The 22849-nt window shown below is 39.9% G+C and overlaps 1 protein-coding gene across 1 annotated transcript in view; it reads right to left on the bottom strand.

The window, feature by feature from the left end:
• Positions 1-3729: 3729 nt before the first annotated feature.
• Positions 3730-22849, bottom strand: part of pcdh11 (protocadherin 11) — a 152921-nt gene continuing 133801 nt past the window's right edge. Inside the window, exon 6 of the mRNA XM_079479921.1 lies at positions 3730-7680. Within this exon, the coding sequence (XP_079336047.1) occupies positions 7283-7680 (398 nt within the window). The 3' untranslated portion in view covers positions 3730-7282. The remainder of the gene's footprint in view (positions 7681-22849) is intronic.

The following is a 22849-nucleotide window of genomic DNA, read 5'->3' as shown; positions in this document are numbered from 1 at the left end:
CTTTTCCTAAATACATAATATTACTGTTGTATTGCTTAAAAGTGAATATGAATTAGTTTTCTTAGCAGTATCTTAGGTCTGAAAAAATACAAGTATATTTTCTGTTATTTAGACCTGTTTCTCCAGTTTTCAATTTATAATTATAAATGCATTATAAATGCGTATGCCCGCAATGCGAATGCAAACAAAACTTTTGCCCCCTCTTCCCCCCGTCTACCCACGGGCCGATGTGCTGGAGGGCCGATGTGAGCCAAAAAATCCAGGCCCTGCACATAACTATATAATCTAGCTTCTCGTTTTGTGCGACATGCGTCACGATAGATACAGTAAATTACATGAGCGAGTATTGTCTACAGTAAATACATCACGTCTTTCTCCATTACAGGTCTGTAATTCATTTCCCACATACAGTACTGTACTGCTTGAATACTGAATTGAAAATTCTTTTAAATAGTTCAGAGCGTGCAAAGTTCACTCGAGTAAGAGAGCGGCTGTCTCAAAAGCAATCTCTTGAATTATGAATTATTCACCAGATATTATTCCAAAGGTCATCTTCTAGTAATTAGTATCCTGCTGTAGACTAAACAGCCTCAAGGTACCTGATGGCCAGTTTAATTACAATTTAAAATGAGCATGCTGTTTGACACTCCCTATATGTTCAACCACCGGCCATGCAGATGGCACTTTGAAAACCAAGTGCGTCGCCGCTGAAGAAACATATTTGCCAAGTTAACAACTGTTCTTGAAGCCAGATCGGAATGAAAAATAAGAAGGTGTGAGTCGCTTGCAAATGGCCCCTTCAATCAATTTTACATTCAGAATATTTAAGGCGTTTATCAACATCACAGTGGTGTGCCTCATAGCGTTGCTTTGAGATCTATTTTATTTTTCTTCTGTTGCCAAGGACAAATTACAAACGACTTGCACTGTTATTCAATAGTAACTTTGTTATTATTGTGTCACTGCACCAGTCTCTGTTTGCCTGTTATTCCGTTGTGATTTGAAAACTATTGCCGGACGTAAACGTGGGAATGGGGCGTGAACCGTGTTTCTGTAATGTAAAGAGAGCTTTGATTCGGAGATGTTCAGCGGTGATGTGATGACCTCATCTACACGCTTCTGATGAGATGCTTCCTGCGTACACAGAAGCTCAACCGAGGTGTGGTCCTAAAGTAACCTCGAATCTAGCAACTCCTTTAGCTCAGATCGCCGCATCCATTGGGACTTATCCACAGAATGATCCTGTGGACTTTAGCTGCACAATCTGTATCAACAGGTAAGGAACAAAGCAGCCGTGCTTTCTGCAAGCCGCTGCAAGTTTTCTGGTTCTCGATTTGAGGCGCTATTACAAAGCAGGCTTTATTAGCTCTGTGCTGACCAGCCATGTTTCATTCATCTAATAAAATGGCCAGAGGGAATAACGCTGGTGAAGTGTGGAAGGCCTCCCTGCATGTGTGACTTTAAGACCCCATCCATAGCTTTTGCCTATTACCTTTTCTCAAGTTCCCCCATGCATATCAACCCATTGTCACAGCCACTTAGCATCTCTACATGCACTCCTCAGTCGCATAGTCAAGAATCGCAGTTTTTAGGCTGGCATTGATGCCTTTGTGTTTAAAATACCACTTTTCATTGAATGTTTGCACGCTTATTGTTCAAATGTACTTTTTTTGTATTGCCATCTGTGTAGCCTACCAACTATTTTATTTCTTTAATTGTTCCACTGCCGGGCACCAGATTTTATTGATCATTTTCATTAGAGATGCATCGAAATATCGGAAAATATAGTATTGGTCGATAAAATACATTTTTCACACTATAGGCTTTAAAAACAGCCGGCAGGGAGATCTTTCCAGTCAATGAAAATGTCATGATTCTGCTGCATCATGTCATGTTTCTCTTAGTGTAGTGGCAGGATCATGACAGAACCTCATGTTTAATGTGGAGAGAGGCAATTATTATGGTCTTACAGACACTCTCTCTGGTCTCGTCTTTTTTCCCATCGTCTCGTTACCCACGTTATTGATTAATGCCCTACACCTGTTTCCCTGTTGATTGGCTCCCTTACTTAATGCCCTTGTGTCTTCTGTCTTCTGTCTTGTGCTGGTTCATTGTGATTTGGTTGGTGAGTTCATGTCTTGTCAGTTTAGTTATTTGTAGTTCATGTCAAAAGTTAATTTAAGTCTTGTTTAAGTGTAGTTAGTTTTAGTCCTGTCCTGTTATTGTATCCCTGTTTTGTTCTGTTACCCCCACGTGGGTCTATGTTTTATTATTTATTATTAAAATATGTTATCCCCTTACCCGCTGTCTGCACCTGGGTCCTCTCTCCGTGTCTCACCACGAGAACCATGACAGAAAAGAGGACTTGAAAATGCAATAAATTTGTGCTGTGTATAGAACATTTTAAGACAACCATTGGAATACTTTATGGATTTATTATTTGTGTACGATTTAAAAACCAATAAAATAATGAAACCGGAAGTGCTGCTGGACCAGTGTTTACATATTGCAAAATACAGTATATGAAATGCGAGAACAAGAGCCTATATGATTTATACATTTAATCTTATCTTCATTTTTCATCAACTCTCAAACGTGGGTAAGTTTCTTCAGTAATAAGACATTTTTAACAAAAAGTGTGTTTTCGTCAAAGACATTGTCAAAGTCGGAGTCAGAAAGATCATCCAAACAGATTGTTTGCTTGTAACAGCGCCCTCTATTGTATAACAGTGAAAACATGAATTATCGGAAACACCAAGTAGGGCTTGTTGCATCATGCGGTGGATATCCAACCCACCTACATCAAAGTGTGACGTCAGTAGCCACGCTCATATCTGAGTGGACCGGGAGTCGTAAATGTATCTATTGGGAATGGCCGTGGCTTCTTGCGACATGGGCGTGACTTCTGACATCACACTTGGATGTGGGTGGGGTTGGATGTCCACCGCAGGCTGCAGCGAGAATGGAGTCGAGAGGAAAAATAAGTATAATTTAGATGACCTCCATATACAGTATAAGCGCATGCTCACATTCACATACGTGTGCATATCATTGAGCATCAAAAACGTGAAGCCAGCAGAAAAACTTCAGCTCATCGGTTTATTCAAGATGAACTCTATTGTCTACCTATGTCCTGATATGGCTGCAGATGCTCAAGCGATATTTTATTGCCACATGTCCGAAAATTCCACCTAAGGCGCAAAATAACCCAAGACACCCCTGATCCAGACGATCCAGACCATTTTGCTCGCATAGTCTTTTTTCATTTGCTATTCAAGGCTTCATTTGTCCCCCCCTCTGCTTTTGGTTCAGTCCAAAGCTGGAGTACTGGCACATTTGCAGAAGAGATAATGGTGGTTATATGCCCAGACTCACCAATTATTCTTGAAACCACCTAGGTGGCTTCTTCCCTTTCGACTAAAATCTCTCAGACGCGCTTACGAACTCCACCTCCTACTGAATCAATGTCTCTAACAGCCGCGTAACTGCTATTGTCTGCGCAGACAGACTTTATCAGAGTTCCCTTTGCTATTCCTGCAAACAGACACTATTTTGTATGCACGTTGTCGGTTTCCTAATGGAGGCTGGTCGAGGAGGTTCATAACCGAACCTTGTTTCTTTCTTCTCCGTTGTTAGTATTCTCCACCACCACCTGTTTTCAACATCAAGGCTTTTTTGCACTCCTTAAGGACGAGTTTTCAAATAACAGGACACACAACTGATCGTCTAAAGATACACAATATTTAATGGTTCAAGAAAAATTCAAGACAAGAAAACCATTACACCAAATATAAATGAGCCTTTTTTCTTTCTTTTTTGAAGCATCTTACAGGGGTATGCCAAGATATACAGTACTCGAACCGTTCAACAGTGCTTAACCGCCAGCACGTGAAAGCTCATCTCCAGAAACGAAACTGTGAAATACAACAAATGATATTTAAATTACAAGCAGATTTCATATATCAGCAGTTTTATATTCTTTTCAAAGTCTATACAAGATACGTAGTGTGTTCATGGCCAGCTCGGTGCCAGTATACATACATGCACACACACACAAACACGCGCTCACACATAGAATAATATACAGTATGCATATGTTTTCAATAGATTACAACAGAGATTGTCCTCTCATTTTTCATACATTTTGTCACGGTTGTCGTTTCATGTATAAATTCGACTATTTTCAGAAAGTATAACCACATTTCCTGTTGTTTACATATACGGTGTGTTAACATTCATGTCCCGGGGTTACTGTTAAGTATATCTATGTACACTTTAACCTTTCCGCATTTTTTATGGTAATGAACCGGTTTGATTTGTGCGTCGACGTGCTGAAAGAGTGTTGCCATTATGATCCCTCATTCCTGTCAGCGCTAGATCCAAAGTATAACATAACCCAAGGGAGATGACCGCATGACAGCACGGAGCTGCAGATTAGTGTCAGAGTGGGACTGGAGCGGCACGCAACACGAGCAGCCAGCAGAGGTCAACTAGAACCACATGCAAATGAAGATCCTGAGAGGATCTGTCATCCTATTTTCCAGCAATCCAACGTCACTAAATCGAAGATATCAAAAATATCAGAGGAAAAGAAACACCTCATTACCAAGGTTGTTTACATTGTAGATTGGGAAAGAAAGTTTTTAGAAAAGTACAAAAGTGCTAGGGGGCAGATTAATCATGCATATTGAGACCTTTTATGCATTTATTTATCACAAACACTCTTGTTTTCTTTCCTCTCTCTCTCTCTCTCTCTCACACACACACACACACACACACACATCTTTTTTGTCTTTTTTCTCGGTAAAGCTTTGGCACTAATGTAGCTGCTCCACTATTCCAAAGTGTCCATTTCTGACTTCAGTAAATGTTTATTTTCGAACTGCGTCTATCTTTGAGAATATAAAGGGAATACACAAACAGAATGACTTATTTTATAAGTTTTCTCTGTTCTTCTACATTCACTCTCGTTAATTATGGGGAGCTCCAAAATTCCTTTCATCCATTTGTAATATAAGACCATGCAAGAGATGTTCAAGCTGTGGTATGCAGCACGGAGGCCAAGGCCGACGTTAGTATATCGGACCTTGTCCTCCACGGTTCCCTGATCTATAGATTAGAAGAGCGAGAGTTCACTCGCCGTCCTTTCACTGTCACTCAATAATCTTGTCCGAGCGATACTGTCACAGCTAGCAGACGAGTGAGTCTTTCAAGTATACGACCGGGGCACAGTCTGCATCCCTTGATAGAGTTCCACACTGCAATTATTCCTCTTAATCAAGAATGTCTGACAGATTTTAAAAGCTACTGTTGTTGAGGGAACATCTGCCGGGGTGATTGTCAGTTCTCTCGCATCAAAGAGCAACACGTCGCGCTGTGGCGCACCGAAAGCAAACTTCCTGCCACTGCCACGTTCACTATCTTACAGTGAAGTAATTTTTTGGATCACTGACCCAAATATTTCTGTGTCATCAGTATATACTAAGTAAAAGTGTTGCTGAATTAAACTTTCACGGTGGTTTGTCAACCAGCATGGGTCTTTGTGGGATACGTATTTGTGGGAATCGTTTTTGAATGCGCATGATTTTTATGCCGATCTACAAGCAAACTTACATCAGTTATAAGTCTACATCCACACAATGCACATCTAATTTTTAAGGCTGTTTCTTTGACATCATTATATAGAAATTATACAAATGCTTGCGCTTTTCATGAGTTTTAAAAGAGTAGTATGCACCATTTATGTCACAAGCACGCGAGCACACGCACGTCCGCACACAAAATGTGTCTAATTATACTATTATAAAACAGCAGTCTGATTCTATAGCCTGTACGGTGATTACTGATCAAAGTAATTATACTATTGGGAGATTCTCGTAATTGGTTCCATAGCACTTATTACGGCGCAAAATCTGTATATATGAATAAGAAAGGTTGATATAGCGGAGAGAAAAAACAAAGGGTGTCTTTTTAGCCATCTGTACCTTCCTAGGTTCAGCTAATGAGATAATGTTGAAAATAAGTGGGTTGCTTATTATGGGAGACAAAGGGTGTCAGATATGTGGAACTTCAGAGGGTCGCTCAAAGCGCGTGAGGGAGAAAAACGTCAATGAATATATAAAAGTTTTTAAGTGTTAACACAGAGCAAGGCTAATTTTTACAGAGAGGCTTAGCTGTAGTCTTGACAGTGAAAGCGGCACATTCAGGGGACGGGGAAATCACAAGTGACTGGGGGGGATTTCCAGCTGCACCTCACCGAAGCCAAATAAATATTGCAGTCACCCAGCGTTCACACACAACACTTAACCTTATCGACTGTGTTTACATGCATCATAATATTCCGCATGTGGTTCTTAACCCAGAGTCGAAGTTTTACTGGAAATGAACTTTTATTGTTTGGTTTACGAGTGTGTACGAATTCACAGAGAAAGCAACGGTGGCTGGAAGTGAGCGCCAATTAAAACCACAACCGCTGAATTCAGGAGTATGCCGATAATGTGCATTAACCACATAATGTTTGCACATGTTTTTTTATAAACTAAACAGAACTTGTGCTTGAATTAGTTTATTTTTCTTAACTAAAAATGCATAATTAGGAATATTGGTGTGCATGTAAACGAATACAATGCTTTCTTTCAATAGCATACACTTCATAGTAATTCAATGTCTCGATTTGCATTCAAGAGGCGGCAATAAAATCATAATGTATATGTGAAGAGTTTGGTTCCAAAATGCGATAACTAAATTTGTTAAAAAATCATGTTTTTTTATTGTGCATTCCAATGAATATTTATCAAGCTGCATTTGGTTTGTTTTTATTTAAGCCACAGTAACTCAAACATACAGCTAACTAACACCATAAAACACAATAAATCACGAACATAATAAAAAATGATTTTCGAAAGTTATCAGTTACCTAATTTTGGGACCAAACTTTTCATATCATCCCGTTTGATCCACAATAAAGCTTAATTCATTTGCCACTATTCTGTTACTAACATTCAGACACACGTAATTTTTTTGTACTCTTTTTCTTTTTTTTTCTTAAAGAGCTACTTTGGTCTACATCTACCGTTTGTCTACTTAACATGTACTCAGCTTCATAGAGGATGCTTCTGAAAGCTTCTGTCCTTCGCTCGAAACCTCCTTTAATCCCACATTTAAAAAAACATCACGTCTCAGCTGTCGGAAAAGGTGACATATGCTAATAATCGTCAGAATCCGTCAGCTATTCTGTTTCAGCCGTGCTCTGAGGCCTCGTGCCGAGGCCGGCGTGGCGCTTCTACAGCTGATGCTCGCTCAGGAAGGCGGAGGAACCACCGCTCATGGACGTCTGGGGACTGGACGTGGCTGAAAAGCTGGCTAGAGGGATGACCTTGACGGGATCTTCTTTCTTGCTGCAGTGTCTCTCAAGTGTGTTGTAGAACTGGGGCCGGTTGCTCCCTTTGTCCAGATCATCTTTGGGCACTGACCTGCCGAGGGTGTGACGCCCATCTGCCTTGGTCCCCCGCATCCAGCTTTGCTGAAAACCGAAGGAGGGCAGAGTGGAGGCACCTGACGTCTGGAACTGGGTCAAGACTGGAGGCATCCAGCAACTGTCAGAATGACCCAGGATCAGACATTCCTGGGTGCAGGTCTCCGAGGCCTCCGCCAAAGCCTTCTGCAGGTTAATTTCAATAGCTGTGAAGGATGAAAAATGCGAAAGTTAGCTCAGTTGGAAACTGTACGCAAAATCAATGCAATTTTCTCTCATTGTTAAAGTACTTGAATAGCATAAAAGGTTTATAGAATAAAGTCTAAAAAGGACCTGTTAATGTCAGCTTTTATAGAAAAATTAAAGGCAGTGATGAATCTTTAATTCATCTCATAATGAGAAAAACAACATCGGTTCTTTTCATTTGAATAGTATTCCCATGGTCAGAAATGTTTACCTACAATATGCAGTGAATTCCCCGTGGTTTAATTAAATCTTTAAAAAAAGCTTGTGTTGTTTGTATCTGAGATTGGCTTTTTACAAATAAACAATTCATGAACAGCTAAAAAAAACCCACATTGTTTATTTTAATCACTGTCAACGTGCACACCTTACTTTCACTCCAAACCAGGCAATTAAGAGAAATCAAACAGAACTCATTCATTCATACTGCACCGTCTACTTGCTCGCACATTTGACACGTATTAGTAACGCGGCTGCAACAACGTGATGAAGAATGCGATCCGCAGGAAACAGTAAAGTACTGAACTTTCTTATCTCATTAAACCTGCTCTGACATCACATGTGAGATGTGCCAAGGAAAGGCCTCACTATTGAGCCTCAGTCATAAAAGCTGTCGACTCCAATAATTAGAATGTAAAACAGCGCTGGCGGAGGCGAGCAGCAGCCCTGCGGTGTCGTATGTATATCTTAACCCAGTAAAAAAAAGGGAAGAAAGCCCTGCCTAAACATCACTTTGCTCCTGCAGGCCTCCACCCCGAGCTGTCATGTAGAAATTATTTAGCATATTTGCATAAGTAACGATGTTAGAAATAATTGAAAGGGACTGGGTCTGATTTTCCTTCAAGTGTTTGGCATGCCTGGGTTATTTAAATTTTCTATCATGAGACAGTACTTTTTTTGCTGTTTTGCATTATGTTTTCCTTTTCAGTCCAGAAATACAAAGTTTTAACGTAAATATTTATTCATAAAAAAAGATATATATATCAATTTTAATCTAATATACTAAATATATATATTTACACTGAAAAACAACTAGTAGGATTCACTTTTTTGAGTCTTTGCAAGCATTAAGTAAATTTACAAAAAATATAAATACATTTTGTATATGTCATATAAACGCACGCATACACACACACACACACAGACACAACGATATCATTTTTTATATAATATAATTTCTATTTTATTTAATTCTAATTTATGTCTATGTATGTATTATATAATATACTCTAACAAAGCTGACAGTTAATAAGTCTCTCCTGTGCTCGTCATTCTCCTTTATGGGTTTTTGTTTTCTGTTTACATATATTAAAGTCCTTGTGTTAACCCCTTCATCCCCGCTGCCTGCTATTGGGTTGTTCCACCATGTTCATGACACATTTGTATGCATCTTTAATACAATATTTAAGCAAAGAGTGAAGAAGGCAATTGTCCAAAGTTGGACATCCTTTTTTAACACTTTATGGATGACACTGAATAAAAACAAGACATTCATACACCATGACTGTTAAAATCTTTGGAACATGACCATGTGATCATCCCCGTGGAGGGGAATACATCATACATCCACATATTTCTTTTAAGTAATATCCGATAAGTGTCTAGCATCATTTTCAACATCAAGTTTGAATACAATATACTTTAATATTATTTTTTTCCTGTAAAAAAATTACCTCCACAATTTTCTATTTTGTGTAGCATATATAAAGAAAGATAACAGAAAAATGATTAAGAGAAAAAAACAAGAGAGAAATAAAGAGAGAGATGTGGCTCTATCGTCCTGGTCTGCTGTGCTACTGTGTGCCTCAGAGCATCAGTGCATAAATCAGTGGAGCGGTAAACGTGTCACCTTTCAAAGGGTCACTAACTTCATTAAGGAAAAATGATGCTGCTCACTCACTCTCTGAGCAAGCAGAATGAGTCTTGGCCAGGTCGCTCTCTGAGCAGGCCGTAAATCAGCCCAGAGCTGCTTTGAAAATTGGAGGTGTCTTTTCTAGCCATTGTTCTTTTGAGGACCAAGCGCATCATGCAACACTGGACAGATTCATGCATGAGGCTGCATGTACCGTAGCAGCCCACTGCATTCACTCAGGATCACATCACCAGCATGTGTGTGTGTGTTTAGTAGGTAATAACCGCAAACAGCTGAGAGTGTGTGTGTAATTACATTATGTGAAAGGTGCTTTGGAACCGTACTACTTTCCGGCATACAAAGGCACAGCACGAGCTGTCAGTGGCACAGTGTCAACAGCCAGGAGAGCTATTTTTTTGCATGTGATATTTCACATTAAACAGCTCCAAAGATGCAGTCCATAGCCTATCAGTTTCTCCTCTGTGGGGACCGGTATAGCTTGACTGATGTGTATGACAGCACTGAATGCTTTCGCCAGCCGGAGGCAGAGACGCTGTTTAAGTGCTTTTTGTATTCAGTGGGAATCGCTACTCTCCCGTTGAGCTTTTAAAAAAGGATCAGACCCCACGCGCTCAGGTCTCAACACGCGTAAACGCTTGTTGGCAAACCTTGCATTTGGGGTGAAATATTTTTTAATTCCGTCACAAAGATCTCCTGCTGATGGCTTTGTAAAATTGAATGCCGCGTGGGCCAAATGATTATTTACCTTATCGCAAAATATACTCTTAAAATGTCAAACCTATTTACTCTGAGAGTAATAGGGGTTCTAATAACAGCTCGCATTTAAAGCAAATTGTCTGTAGATTGAAACATTTTGCAAAATGGCCAGCGGTTATTGATTCGGGCCTGGGTTGATTCAGACTTGTAATTACAGCAGTGCGAACGAGCTTGAAGATATTTTCAATCTTCCCCGGGAAACATTGTCCGACACTGTTGTCAGAGATTGGCCCACACACTGATAATCAGATAGCTCCCGAATCACGTACAGCAAAGGCCTTGCCTTTTGTTCAAAGACCTTAGTTTAATTGTTCTTTAAACAAAAGAAAACTGGATCTTTTTTTAACCTATGAAGTTAACACATTAGAAAGTGAGTATTTAAAGCTGAACATTGTGGAGTTTGTTAAATCTCGCTATCTGCCAAGTACCAGACTGCACGACAGTGATATCCTTGGGGAAAGAAAATAACAACAAGAAGTTTTCGGGAAAACAAACAATTTACACGAACAATAAAGACTAGTTCAGGATGTGACATATGGCATTTAAAAAAAAACACACAAACAACAGTATTTGAGAGAATTGAACATTTCAAGCCAGAAAACAGGATCTGTGCAAAATTTCAAAGGGCCCAAGACAAACATTTATTACAAGCGGGACTCCCAGGTCCAATACAGAATGTACTATATATAGACACTCATATTTGATTATGTTTTTGCAGCTAAAAACCTCTATAGCATAGAGGACCTTTGCATCATAAAGTCTGGAACAATATTCCTGATTGTCCCCCCGATGATAGCCCGACCGGAAGCTAGAATAAAACACACGACTTGTAGTACACTGACAAGCTGGCGTGAGACAATATGCACAAGTGACAGTTTGTGACAGGGCTGTTAAGCAAAGCAGCACGACCTGAATATATCTTGATGGGATTTACATCAAGGATGCCACAGAGATGATTACTCAAGTCATTATGTTAGCATGTGCAAACCCATTACTACCAATTAGAGGGCTAATTGCATAAATATAGAACATCATCTCTCTCCCTTTCGCTCGCTCTCCCTCGCCTGTCTAAACATTATCTGTTAGACTGTAGAGCTTAAGAAACCAGGCTCTGTACCACCTACAGCATGTTTCTGCATGAAGCAGTGAGCTTTATGTCACAAGAGGGAATTCTGCTTTGAATTTTAATGAACTAAATGTAATTTTCTTGCAAAAGTGAATTAGAGGTTTCAAAGGGCGTAGACACTGACAACCATCTTCTGCAAAGAAGAGGCCTATAGTCATTCAGTTTCAAAGGGAGTTGGCGCATACGGGCAACACGAGTGACAGTGACCCTTGGCAACGCAGTGTGGGCATGTCCAGCAATATGACAAAGTGAAGAAAAGTACAACTCTATGCAAATGAGGAGACACTGGAGCATGTGATCCAAGATGCTTTAGTAATTCAATGATACTGCGTTTTTATATTACATGAATTGTCTCTGACAATAGAGCATCATTTTATTATGTACATTGAGAAAAACATTTATTTTACCATTACTGTTTTTGAACCTTTACTGGGTATTACACAGTTGACAGTAACTTGACATTAGTGAACATATTCAACATGAAAGCCAAAAACTACTAGGTACATGGTATAGATATACTCTAAATACATTTTGAAAGGAGATTTTGACTAAAACTTACCTTAAGTCTTTTTAAATCCGTAGCCATATAAATGTGTGTAACACTGCAAATTCTAATGCAATATAAAGCCTTTTTGAAAGGAGTTTTACTAGTGAGGAGTTTTAATGGTTTTATGCACACACATACAGTATCACGATGAATTTTAACAATACCCGAATATCTTAAATATTTAATATAAATGTATACAAACTATGAAATGATACAGAATTACTACTGACGTTTTATATTTGAATACCGTTTTGTTTTTGTACCATGAAAACAAGCAATGATACCTTCTATTGAAGACAGATGAGATCCCACAATAGATTATAATTATAATTATAGAATGACCCCAATAAACTAATAGATTTCCAAAAGCTATTCATTGTGGCTTTTTGCATTAGATGGGAAGAAACTGTCTTTGTTGAACAGCACAAATGAAAGCTTCACAAGAGCTCATGGTAAGATAAGTTTAAGGGTTGTGTTTCAGAAATGCAAATTATCAAGTAATGAGTCCTAATAAAGTTCATTGAGCCAAAACATATCCACAGAGAGGGTACACTGTGGCATATTTGATCAAAGTTTAGTATCATTTCAGCCATGTATGCAAATTTTACATGCGTTTAATTGGCGCTCTTGATTTCAGTGGAGCTGTAACCCGTGGGGAAAGAAAAGGAACAAGACAGGATAGAATATCGGTGCTAAATTAAAGATAAGATTACAGTTTCACCATCCTACAACTCGCGAGCATCGCTGGACTTTCTCGATCCACATAAATTGAGAGGAATTGATATACATTAGACTGCATGTGCATATACGTCTGCCATATAGATTAAACAAAGGGCATGGGCTACAAACTAATCCAGTAGCGAATAACTACAGTAAATGAAATTTGAAAGATAATAATTGAGTTTGTAATTACATGGACTTCATCATTTCATTACACACCCACTCTGACTCTACATCTAGATTGGCAAATGGATGATCATTAATAATAATGGAGCTATTTAACCCCATGGGTGTTTTACAAGGGGAAAGATGCCATTTTTCACTCAAGGGTTGGACACAACCATCAGGTGAAATAAGAGCCCCACTTTTCATTCCCATGAATCAGGGAAAGGCCACTTACTGCAGGCTAGATGCATTTCATCACCAGCCCCACTCCAACAGCACTCTCATATTTCATCGCTGCTTATGAGTGATTTACACTTTTACTTTTGCAGAGGAGATCCGTATGATTTCACACTGCTCTCTGCTATTATATATTCATGAAGTCCCAAATGTACAAATGTACAGTGGGATGTAAACTGTGGCATGCATCGCAGAAATAAATTACAACCGGAGGCCAGGGGCATGCAACACTCCGGCGACTGCAATATGTTAAGGAAATTCCAAGATGCATGGAGCTATGTGACATATTTTATGCACCGCTGAGACTCCTGTATTTGAGCACCTGAAGTGCTAAACCTTGCAAAATCATTTTGATGACAACTACGTAACGCTTTGTAATAGTTTTAATTGACAAGTCTAGAGTCGAAAAACTGCAAACACTTTACTTTATTTGTTAAAATTAGTAAATGCATTAGCTAACATGAAATAACAATGAGCAATATGTTTTTTTGCAATGTGCAAATATAATTGTAATGTTAGTTAATGCCATTAGTTAGTTTAACTAATGTTAACAGACACAACGTTTAACTTAAAAAGATTTAGTGATACATGCTGAAATTAACATGGACTTAGTTAACTAATGCAATAGAATGTAACGAATCAAAAAAAATCTGAAAGCCAGCAATATACCGTAGTTCATATACAGTTATTCTTGTTTTATTTGTAAATGTTTCATGTTAGTCTTTTTCTGTGATTTAACATTTAAAAAATTCGCGAAAATCAGTTAAATTCCATGAAATTACAGTTTTTTGTTAGTTAATGTCAGCCAATGGACATACAAAACATACAGCATATTGTAGTTTTCTCGAAAATATTTTCAACATAATTTTGCTGCCATATTACACATCTGTTTTTTTAAGGTGGAAAGGAAGTGATGTTTTCAAACGTTACAATTTATGTTGTAACCAATATACAGTATGACATGTTAAATATTTTGTTCAAAACAGTGGAAATAGTAAAAGAAGTGTAAGAAACCAACGTGTTTACAATGATGACATTACTAAGAACTTGTATCTGTGTGAGTCATCAATTTTGCTAAATAAATCTAAAAGTAACACAAATTCTATAAATCATTTATCACAAATCACTCGTATATAAATTGTATAAATTATCTTGATAAAACACTTTCCTGACTTGCTAATCAGTGTAATTAATTACTTCATAAGAGCTGTGGAACTCTGCATACAGCAGAAACATGAAGGAAAATTCCCTTGTTGGGATGAAATAACTAATAGACAGAACAGCATGACAATTTCAGAAGAAAGCTGTGATTCACTATTGCACAGCTGAGTTGCTTTGGGGTCCAGCAGACGACAGAGTATGTTTTTGAATAATGGCCCCCCAAATACGTAAGGTACACATCCCACCATCTGTTACTCCGCCGCACTAAACTTCAGGGCAGCACATGTTCAGTTCCTGTGTTTGAATGAAAATCTGGCACAAAAGACGGATATTTCTCTCTGTGAAAAAAGAGCAACTTGCAAGCGGAAGCATCAACTTTTGCCTGGCGAATGTTCAGACTTGCATCTTCCCAATTCCCCACTTGTTTATCATTTTTCACACCTGCACAACAAATATAGTCGACAATACGAGCATATTCACAGCATCCAAGCCTACACAGGATTACAGCATTCACACTTTCTAACAATGTTGTCAAACTTTACAGATTTATCGTAACAACGGTGACCCAGGCTTTGTTACTGACAATAAGTACATTTTTTATTTTAATCATCCAATTATAGTGCTTGCTTACATTTATTCTACATTATAAAGTATTTTGATGGGTCTGGGAAGAATTAAGACTCCAAACCTAATTTTTTCGAACCTAATTAATTTAAAGGTATAGTGTGTACTTTTTTTTGGAGGATCTATTGACAGAAATGCAATATAATATACATAACTATGTCTTCAGAGGTTTATAAAGACCTTACACAATGAAGCATTATGTACAGTCAGGTACATAAATATTGGGACATCATCACAATTCTAATCTTTTTGACAACAGTTTGTATATGTGCCTCCCACTTTTTAAGGGACAAAAAGTAATAGGACAATTGGCTGCTCAGTTGTTCCATGGCCAGGTGTGTGTTATTCCCTCATTATCCCATTTACAAGGAGCAGATAAAAGGTTCAGAGTTCATTTCAAGTGTGCTTGAACTCTCAATATGACATCCAAAGAGCTGTCACTATCAGTGAAGCAATCCATCATTAGGCTGAAAAAACAAAACCATCAGAGAAATAGCAAAAACTTAAGGTGTGGCCAAGTCAACTGTTTGGAACATCCTTAAAAAGAAAGAACGCACCGGTGAGCTCAGCAACACCACAAGAGCCGGAAGACCACGGAAAACAAGTGTGGTGGATGACCGAAGAATTATTTCCCTTGTGAAGAAAACACCCTTCACAACAGTTGGCCAGATCAAGAACACTCTCCAGGAGGTAGGTGTATGTGTGTCAAAGTCAACAATCAAGAGAAGACTTCAGAGGGAATACAAAGGGTTCACCACAAGATGTAAACCATTGGTGAGCCTCAAAAACAGGAAGGTCAGATTAGAGTTTGCCAAACAACATCTAAAAAAGCCTTCACAGTTCTGGAACAACATCCTATGGACCGATGAGACCAAGGTAAACTGATGGGAAGTGATGGGAAGAGAAGAGTATGGAGAAGGAAAGGACCTGCTCATGATCCAAAGCATTCCACCTCTTCAGTGAAGCATGGTGGTGGTAGTGTCATGGCGTGGGCATGTATGGCTGCCAATGGAACTGGTTCTCTTGTATTTATTGATGATGTGACTGCTGACAAAAGCAGCAGGATGAATTCTGAAGTGTTTCGGGAAAAATTATCTGCTCATATTCAGCCAAGTGCTTCAGGACTCATTGGACGGCGCTTCACAGTGCAGATGGACAATGACCCGAAGCATACTGTGAAAGCAACCAAAGAGTTTTTTAAGGGAAATAAGTGGAATGTTATGCAATGGCCAAGTCAATCACCTGACCTGAATCCGATTGAGCATGCATTTCACTTGCTGAAGACAAGACTGAAGGGAATATACCCCAAGATCAAGCAGGAACTGAAGACAGTTGCAGTAGAGGCCTGGCAGAGCAACACCAGGGATGAAACCCAGCATCTGGTGATGTCTTGTCTATGCGTTCCAGACTTCAGGCTGTAATTGACTGCAAATCAACCAAGTATTCAAAAATGAAAGTTTGATTTATGATTGTTAATTTGTCCCATTACTTTTGGTCCCTTAAAAAGTGTGAGGCACATATACAAACTGCTGTAATTCCTACAGCGTTCACCTGATTTGGAGGTAAATACCCTCAAATTAAAGCTAAAAGTCTGCAGTCATTAGACATTAGAATTGTGTCGATTTTTTATGGACTTGACTGTATCTTTCCCTTAGAATGGAATGCCTAAACTGACAAACTGCTCTACAGAGTGCATTTCGTAAATGCATTATCTCCTTTGGCAAAGAAGCAAAAAGGCAATGACATCTTAGTCCTGTATCATACACCATAGTGCTTCGAAAGGGAGGGGCGAGCGGTTAGCCGTTGGTTGCAATTAACACCCTCACCGCTAGATGGCGGTACATTTCCTACACTGGACCTTTAATCCGTATGAAATAAAAACCTCAGTGGCAGTATAAGGATGCTTTATATTTTATGAGCTGGCTAGTATGAAAAATGGCAGCTCTCTCAATAAGGTGGAGTCTACTGACGGCACTTCAACACAGTTTAATTTAAGGTGCGTATTTCACATTGCGGCAATGAAAAAGTGATTTGTTCATTTATAGCAGTCACAATGGCTGAATCACAGCGGAGAGTCTGCAGGTCTTTTCTGTACGTATATCAGCCGAGCTCTCTCGACCAGGCCCACATACTGTATAAATCACTCAAGGAGATAAATGGCTTTTTCATTTTGAAAGTGATGTTTAAAGTTGAAGTTTCTATTATTTCGAATATAATGTTAATACATGTGCTAATAAAAATATTCTGAACAGGAAGGAATGCGATGGGCGAAATATAGCTGGGAAAAAGGGCGGAAACTCTGTAAGCTTGATGTCACTTCCTCTTCAAATTTAAAGTTAAAATATGTTTTTTTTTCTTACAAATATCTTCTTTCGCTGAATGTCTTACAAATCAAACATCTCGTGTCTCTTTTTCCTTTCAGAACCCCCACCCTCCTCCACTCCACCTCACTCTCTTCTCCATCCATGCTGTGTTTGACCCAATGCGATGGAAAGTAATTGCGGCCAGAAAACAACATTTAATGATTACTTCATCCCGGAGTACCGTGGAGAGAGAAGTCACAGGCAGGTAATTTCAACAAAAGAGGGAGACCTTTTTTCCGACACACCATTTTCAGACAACAAAGAATATTATTGACTAGGCTGAGATTAAAACAGCAAAACAAATAACAGAACAAAATCAAGGACAAAGTGACCACAGAAAGAGGTTGGTCCCCCAACACAGCGGGTCAAACTCTCTCCACTGTCTTCCCTTTTGTTAGCGTTGATTAAAAACAAGCATGGGATAAAAGATTCCATTCGCCGTCGGATCTGAAAATAATTATATAAATCTCCACGCTGCCACTCAAAGAACAAGACACCGATCTTTCCAAACATCCTTCTCTCCGCGTGATTTACGGTGGAAAGGAGAGGTAAAGAAAAATTGAAGCTGTTTTCGGTGGGGAGATTGGCCATGCTGTACTCATAGAGCTACTTGACTTTTTTTTGTCTCTCTCTCGCCGACTGATGCTCTTGATTGTTCGGCGTTCATTATGTCTGGTGGGGCTCCCGCTCTCATCTGCTCTTCTGTGTTCGGGCTTCTACTCCATTAGGAAGGTAAGATGGGAGGGGGGGGGGGTGTTAGCATCAACACAATCAGCACTGGCCAAACACACAGCATGGGTTGAATAGACGAGAGGTGCAAACACCATAACAATCAGCAATCAGCACTGATCATGATAATAACATAGAGAGTGCTACAAGATCCACGCTGCGCTTTGCCTCTCAGCCAAAAGGACTTATTGTGTGCATGGGCCGGCATGTGAAGAGAAACAATACATGCAAGCAAAATCTAAAAAGTGCATAAAAACATTCAATGAAGCCTTTATGTGATTTTTTGGTGCGTTATAATATACCTGTTTTATGCGCTCATAAAAGAGCAGGTCATGCATAACATTGCTTCTTTTTGTTTAAATCAACGTCAAGATTTTATGTTTAGGATGTTTAAGAGACTGTATTGCTAAGGTGCCGTGACTGATCATCTTCTCATTGTTTTTATTGTTTGTAAAGCACCTTTTTGCCTCCACTAGTTTATTTTTGAAGAGATCCTGCGGTGTGATAAATTAATTTGATGTTCCGAATGCAAATGTAAGTACAAATATTCCTCGTAGACGCTCAATTAATATGGGGTCATGAAAACTGTTTGCATAATACTTATGAAGTAATGAGCAAAACGCTTTTTTACATAGATTAAGTACAGCGTGTCAAACTTTCTGAAACTATCATCAGTCAACAATCCCAATAATTGTAGCCATAGTTTAAATACGGCGTGATGATTTTTTTATATGATAGAACATAATACAACATCGAAGGAAAATAGTGATCTCATATATAATGATGCATCTTACTCTTGTAAATATGTAACCAGGAACAGGTGCTGGAATGCATTATAAAAAACTTGTTATTAATGAAAAGATGCAATGCAATCCGTATCATAACGCATAAAGATGCTGTGTTAGACATCACATATACATGTTTTATAAAAAATACTAAAATAAATAACTTTAAAGCAAAAATTTGCATATGCAGACATCTGACAGTGGAGTGAAATGTTCAATGGGTAATGTGTCTTGAAATGTAAAAGGAAGGAAACAATTTCTTCGGGGTAAAATATCCGCCTTGTATACTGAGACTGTGCTCTTATGAAGAGATAACAAAGATGGATGAAGCAATATGTTTGAGAGATTATAGGAAGCTTTGGAGGTAAGGGCACAGACAGAGCCGCGCACTGTCTATTCCAAAACTCACTCGCCATTCATATCATTTTGTAAAGCTGGGATGTTCTCCACGGTGCCTGATTTGAACTCCGTTACCAAGGGTAGCCCTCAGAAATATGTTTTTAGACTTAGCGAGAACATCTGCGGATAGGCTTTAAGGTATACCGTTAGGGTTGTTTTTGATGTGTTTACCACAATGCGACGTTGCTTTGGGGAAATAAGATATCAAATACGAGGAAAATATCATAAAAGACCTAAAACGGGTTTAGACGTCAAATTCATGCACATTGGTTCCGTGTGATGTGCAGATGTATCGCTTTGAACTCCACGGCCATAGAAAAAGCATCTATAGAGGAACACCAAAGTAGGCCTTCAACTCACCAAACGCTCTACACCTTCAATGAATTCCTTTGGGATGGGAATAAACTATGCCTCTGGATGTGCAATATATCTGTTAGTCACTTGTGATTTGTTCTTTTTCCCTGAGCAATATATTTTGGTAACTGCCTCTATGGTCAGGCAGATAGTGAGTATATAGCATCAAAGGTGGGCCATCTTTTACGCCTTTACTGGCAGGACAGAAAGCCAGTTGCCAGACTCGCTCTATTGTCTCAGGAAATGAATGTACCTGCTAATGATAGAATCTGTAACAATGGAGATCCCTGAGAACTGGGGGCGGTTAATTAGCTGTTAGAAATATTTAATAAACAACCTTCCGAGTCTCTTTGTGTCTGTGATATATGCCCCGGAGTGATGCGCTTTCTATTCGACATCCGCTTCAAGGAAGGGCCAGATCCAATTCTTTGAGACGAGCTAAGAATAACTGCGATGCTGTGGGGTGAGGGCTTTTATTTGAAAAGGTTCTTGCATCTTCCAATAAAACATTACCTGCCGTATGGTAGAATACACAGGTCGGAAAAACGATTGAGCTGCTTCGCTGCACATCGCATAAATAGGCAGCATCCAAACCGTCATGGGATCTCTGGTGACTGATTTGGGGTGACTTACATTTGACTTAAACACGTTGCTGAGCTAACTGAGCACTACTCCAAGAACCAAAAACATGTGTACCACATTTTCAGTCTGATATTGTCATGGTTCTCGGGTGGTGAGACACGGAGAGAGGACCCAGGTGCAGACAGCGGTTAAGGGGTTAACATATATTTAATAAATAATAAAACAAAGACCCACGTGGGGGTAACATAACAAGGGAATATAATGACAAGACAGAACAGGACTAAAACTAACTGCACATAAACAAGACTTGAATAAACTGTTGACATAAACTACAAATAACTAAACTAACACAACAGGAACTCACCACACAAACCACAATGAACCAGCACAAGACAGAAGACACAAGGGCATTAAATAAGGGAGCAAATCAAGAGGGAAACAGGTGTAGGCATTAATCAATAACGAGGTAACAAGAGGATGGGAACAATGACGAGACCGGAGAGAGTATGGAAGGCCATAAGAACAATAATGTCTCTCTCCACATTTAACATGAGGTTCTGTCATGATCCTGCCACTAAATCAAGAGAAACATGACATGATGCAGCAGAATCATGACATAAGCCTCTCCTAAAGGAGCAGCAACCTGATGCTCCTCAAGGCACAAACAAGACAAGACAGACTGTGACAATGGCAACAATACAACATGACAATACAATAAATCAAAACGGGCAAGCACAAGAGTCCAAGGGAAGGGGCACACAAGAGTCCAAAGGGAAGTCCAAACATGGGCAGACACGGACTGGGTAGCTCCGGCAGACATGAAAACACTAGCCGGCAGACATGAACAGGATGGCCGGCAGACACGAACACGATAGCCGGCAGACACGAACAGGAGAGCCGGCAGACACGAACAGGATGCACTGGGCTGGAATGGCCGCATACACCGGGCTGGAATGGCCGCATGCACCGGGCTGGAATGCCCGGCTCCGCCAAGCAGGAAAGCCCGGCTCAACCAGGCGGGAATGCCTGGTTCCGCCGGGCGGGAGTGCCCAGCTCCACCGGGCGGAAATGCCCGGCTGCACCGACCTGGATGCCCGGCTGCACCGACCTGGATGCCCGGCTGCACCGACCTGGAATGCCCAGCTGCACCGACCTGGAATGCCCAGCTGCACCGACCTGGAATGCCCGGCTGGGGATCTTTGGTGGCCACAGGATTCCGGCGGCTTCGACCCTGGAGGGAAGACCGGCGGTCTCAACCCTGTAAGGCAGTCCAGCGGTCTCGGCCCTGAGCAGGAATCCGGCAGTCTCAACCCTGGTAGGGAGTCCGGCGGCCCCGACTCAGGAGGGAGTCCGGCGTTCTCGACCCAGGAAGGGAGTCCGGCAACCTCTAACCCTGGAGGGGAATCCGGCAGCCTCAACTGCTGCCACAACGATCCCTCTGTCTGCTGGGTCCGATTATGGCTGGTTCATTCTGTCATGGTTCTCGTGGTGAGACACAGAGAGAGGACCCAGGTGCAGACAGCGGGTAAGGGGTTAACAAATAATTTAATAAACAATAAAACAAAGACCCACGAGGGGGTAACAGAACAAAACATGGATACATAACATGACAGGACTAAGACTAACTACACTGAAACAAAACTTAAATTAACTCTTTGACATAAACTACACATGACTAAACTAACATAACACAGGAACTCACCACACAAACCACAATGAACCAGCACAAGACAGAAGACACAAGGGCATTAAATAAGGGAGCAAATCAAGAGGGAAACAGGTGTAGGCATTAATCAATAACGAGGTAACAAGAGGATGGGAACAATGACGAGACCGGAGAGAGTATGGAAGGCCATAAGAACAATAATGTCTCTCTCCACATTTAACATGAGGTTCTGTCATGATCCTGCCACTAAATCAAGAGAAACATGACATGATGCAGCAGAATCATGACAGATATAATATTGTTGCTTTCCTTGCGAAACCTCGAATGTTCACATTGACTCACTGTCAAAATTGATTTGTTGTTTTCGACTTAAAAATTAAGTTACCTAAATTTGATGCAAAATTGTTATGTTAGCTCATATTTTTAAGTTGAATTATCTACAAATTTTAAAGCAGGTGAGTCACTTAACTTTTTATGTTAAAAGAACAAATCATTTTTACAGAAAGGACAAAAAAACCCTGTAGTTGATAAATTATTAAATTAAGTACCTTTTATTAATCATAAAACTAATTCTTTATTGGTTAGATATTTGCAAAACCCATCGACAAACAAAGGATGACAAAAAATAATGCCACGCAAAGAAGAAGACGCCGATCTTTCCAAACATCCTTCTCTCCGCGTGATTTACGGTGGAAAGGAGAGGTAAAGAAAAATTGAAGCTGTTTTCGGTGGGGAGATTGGCCATGCTGTACTCATAGAGCTACTTGACTTTTTTTGTCTCTCTCTCGCCGACTGATGGTCTTGATTGTTCGGCGTTCATTATGTCTGGTGGGGCTCCGGCTCTCATCTGCACTTCTGTGTTCGGGCTTCTGTATGAACACGATCTTGTTGTTTACTTTCCTGTTGTTCAATGGAAGGTCGTGGGCTCGATCCCAGGGGATGGGATTTGGATAAAGATGCATAAATGTCCTTTCCAAAGTCATAAATGTAAATGTAAATGTAAATATGTCGTCACCCTTATTTCATCCTCAACCTCAGAATGATT

The sequence above is a fragment of the Barbatula barbatula genome (genome assembly GCF_947034865.1).
Source record: "Barbatula barbatula genome assembly, chromosome: 18".
Classification (NCBI taxonomy): Eukaryota; Metazoa; Chordata; class Actinopteri; order Cypriniformes; family Nemacheilidae; genus Barbatula; species Barbatula barbatula.
The sequence above is the reverse complement of the archived record's forward strand: the minus strand, read 5'-3'. Positions and strand labels throughout refer to the sequence as shown.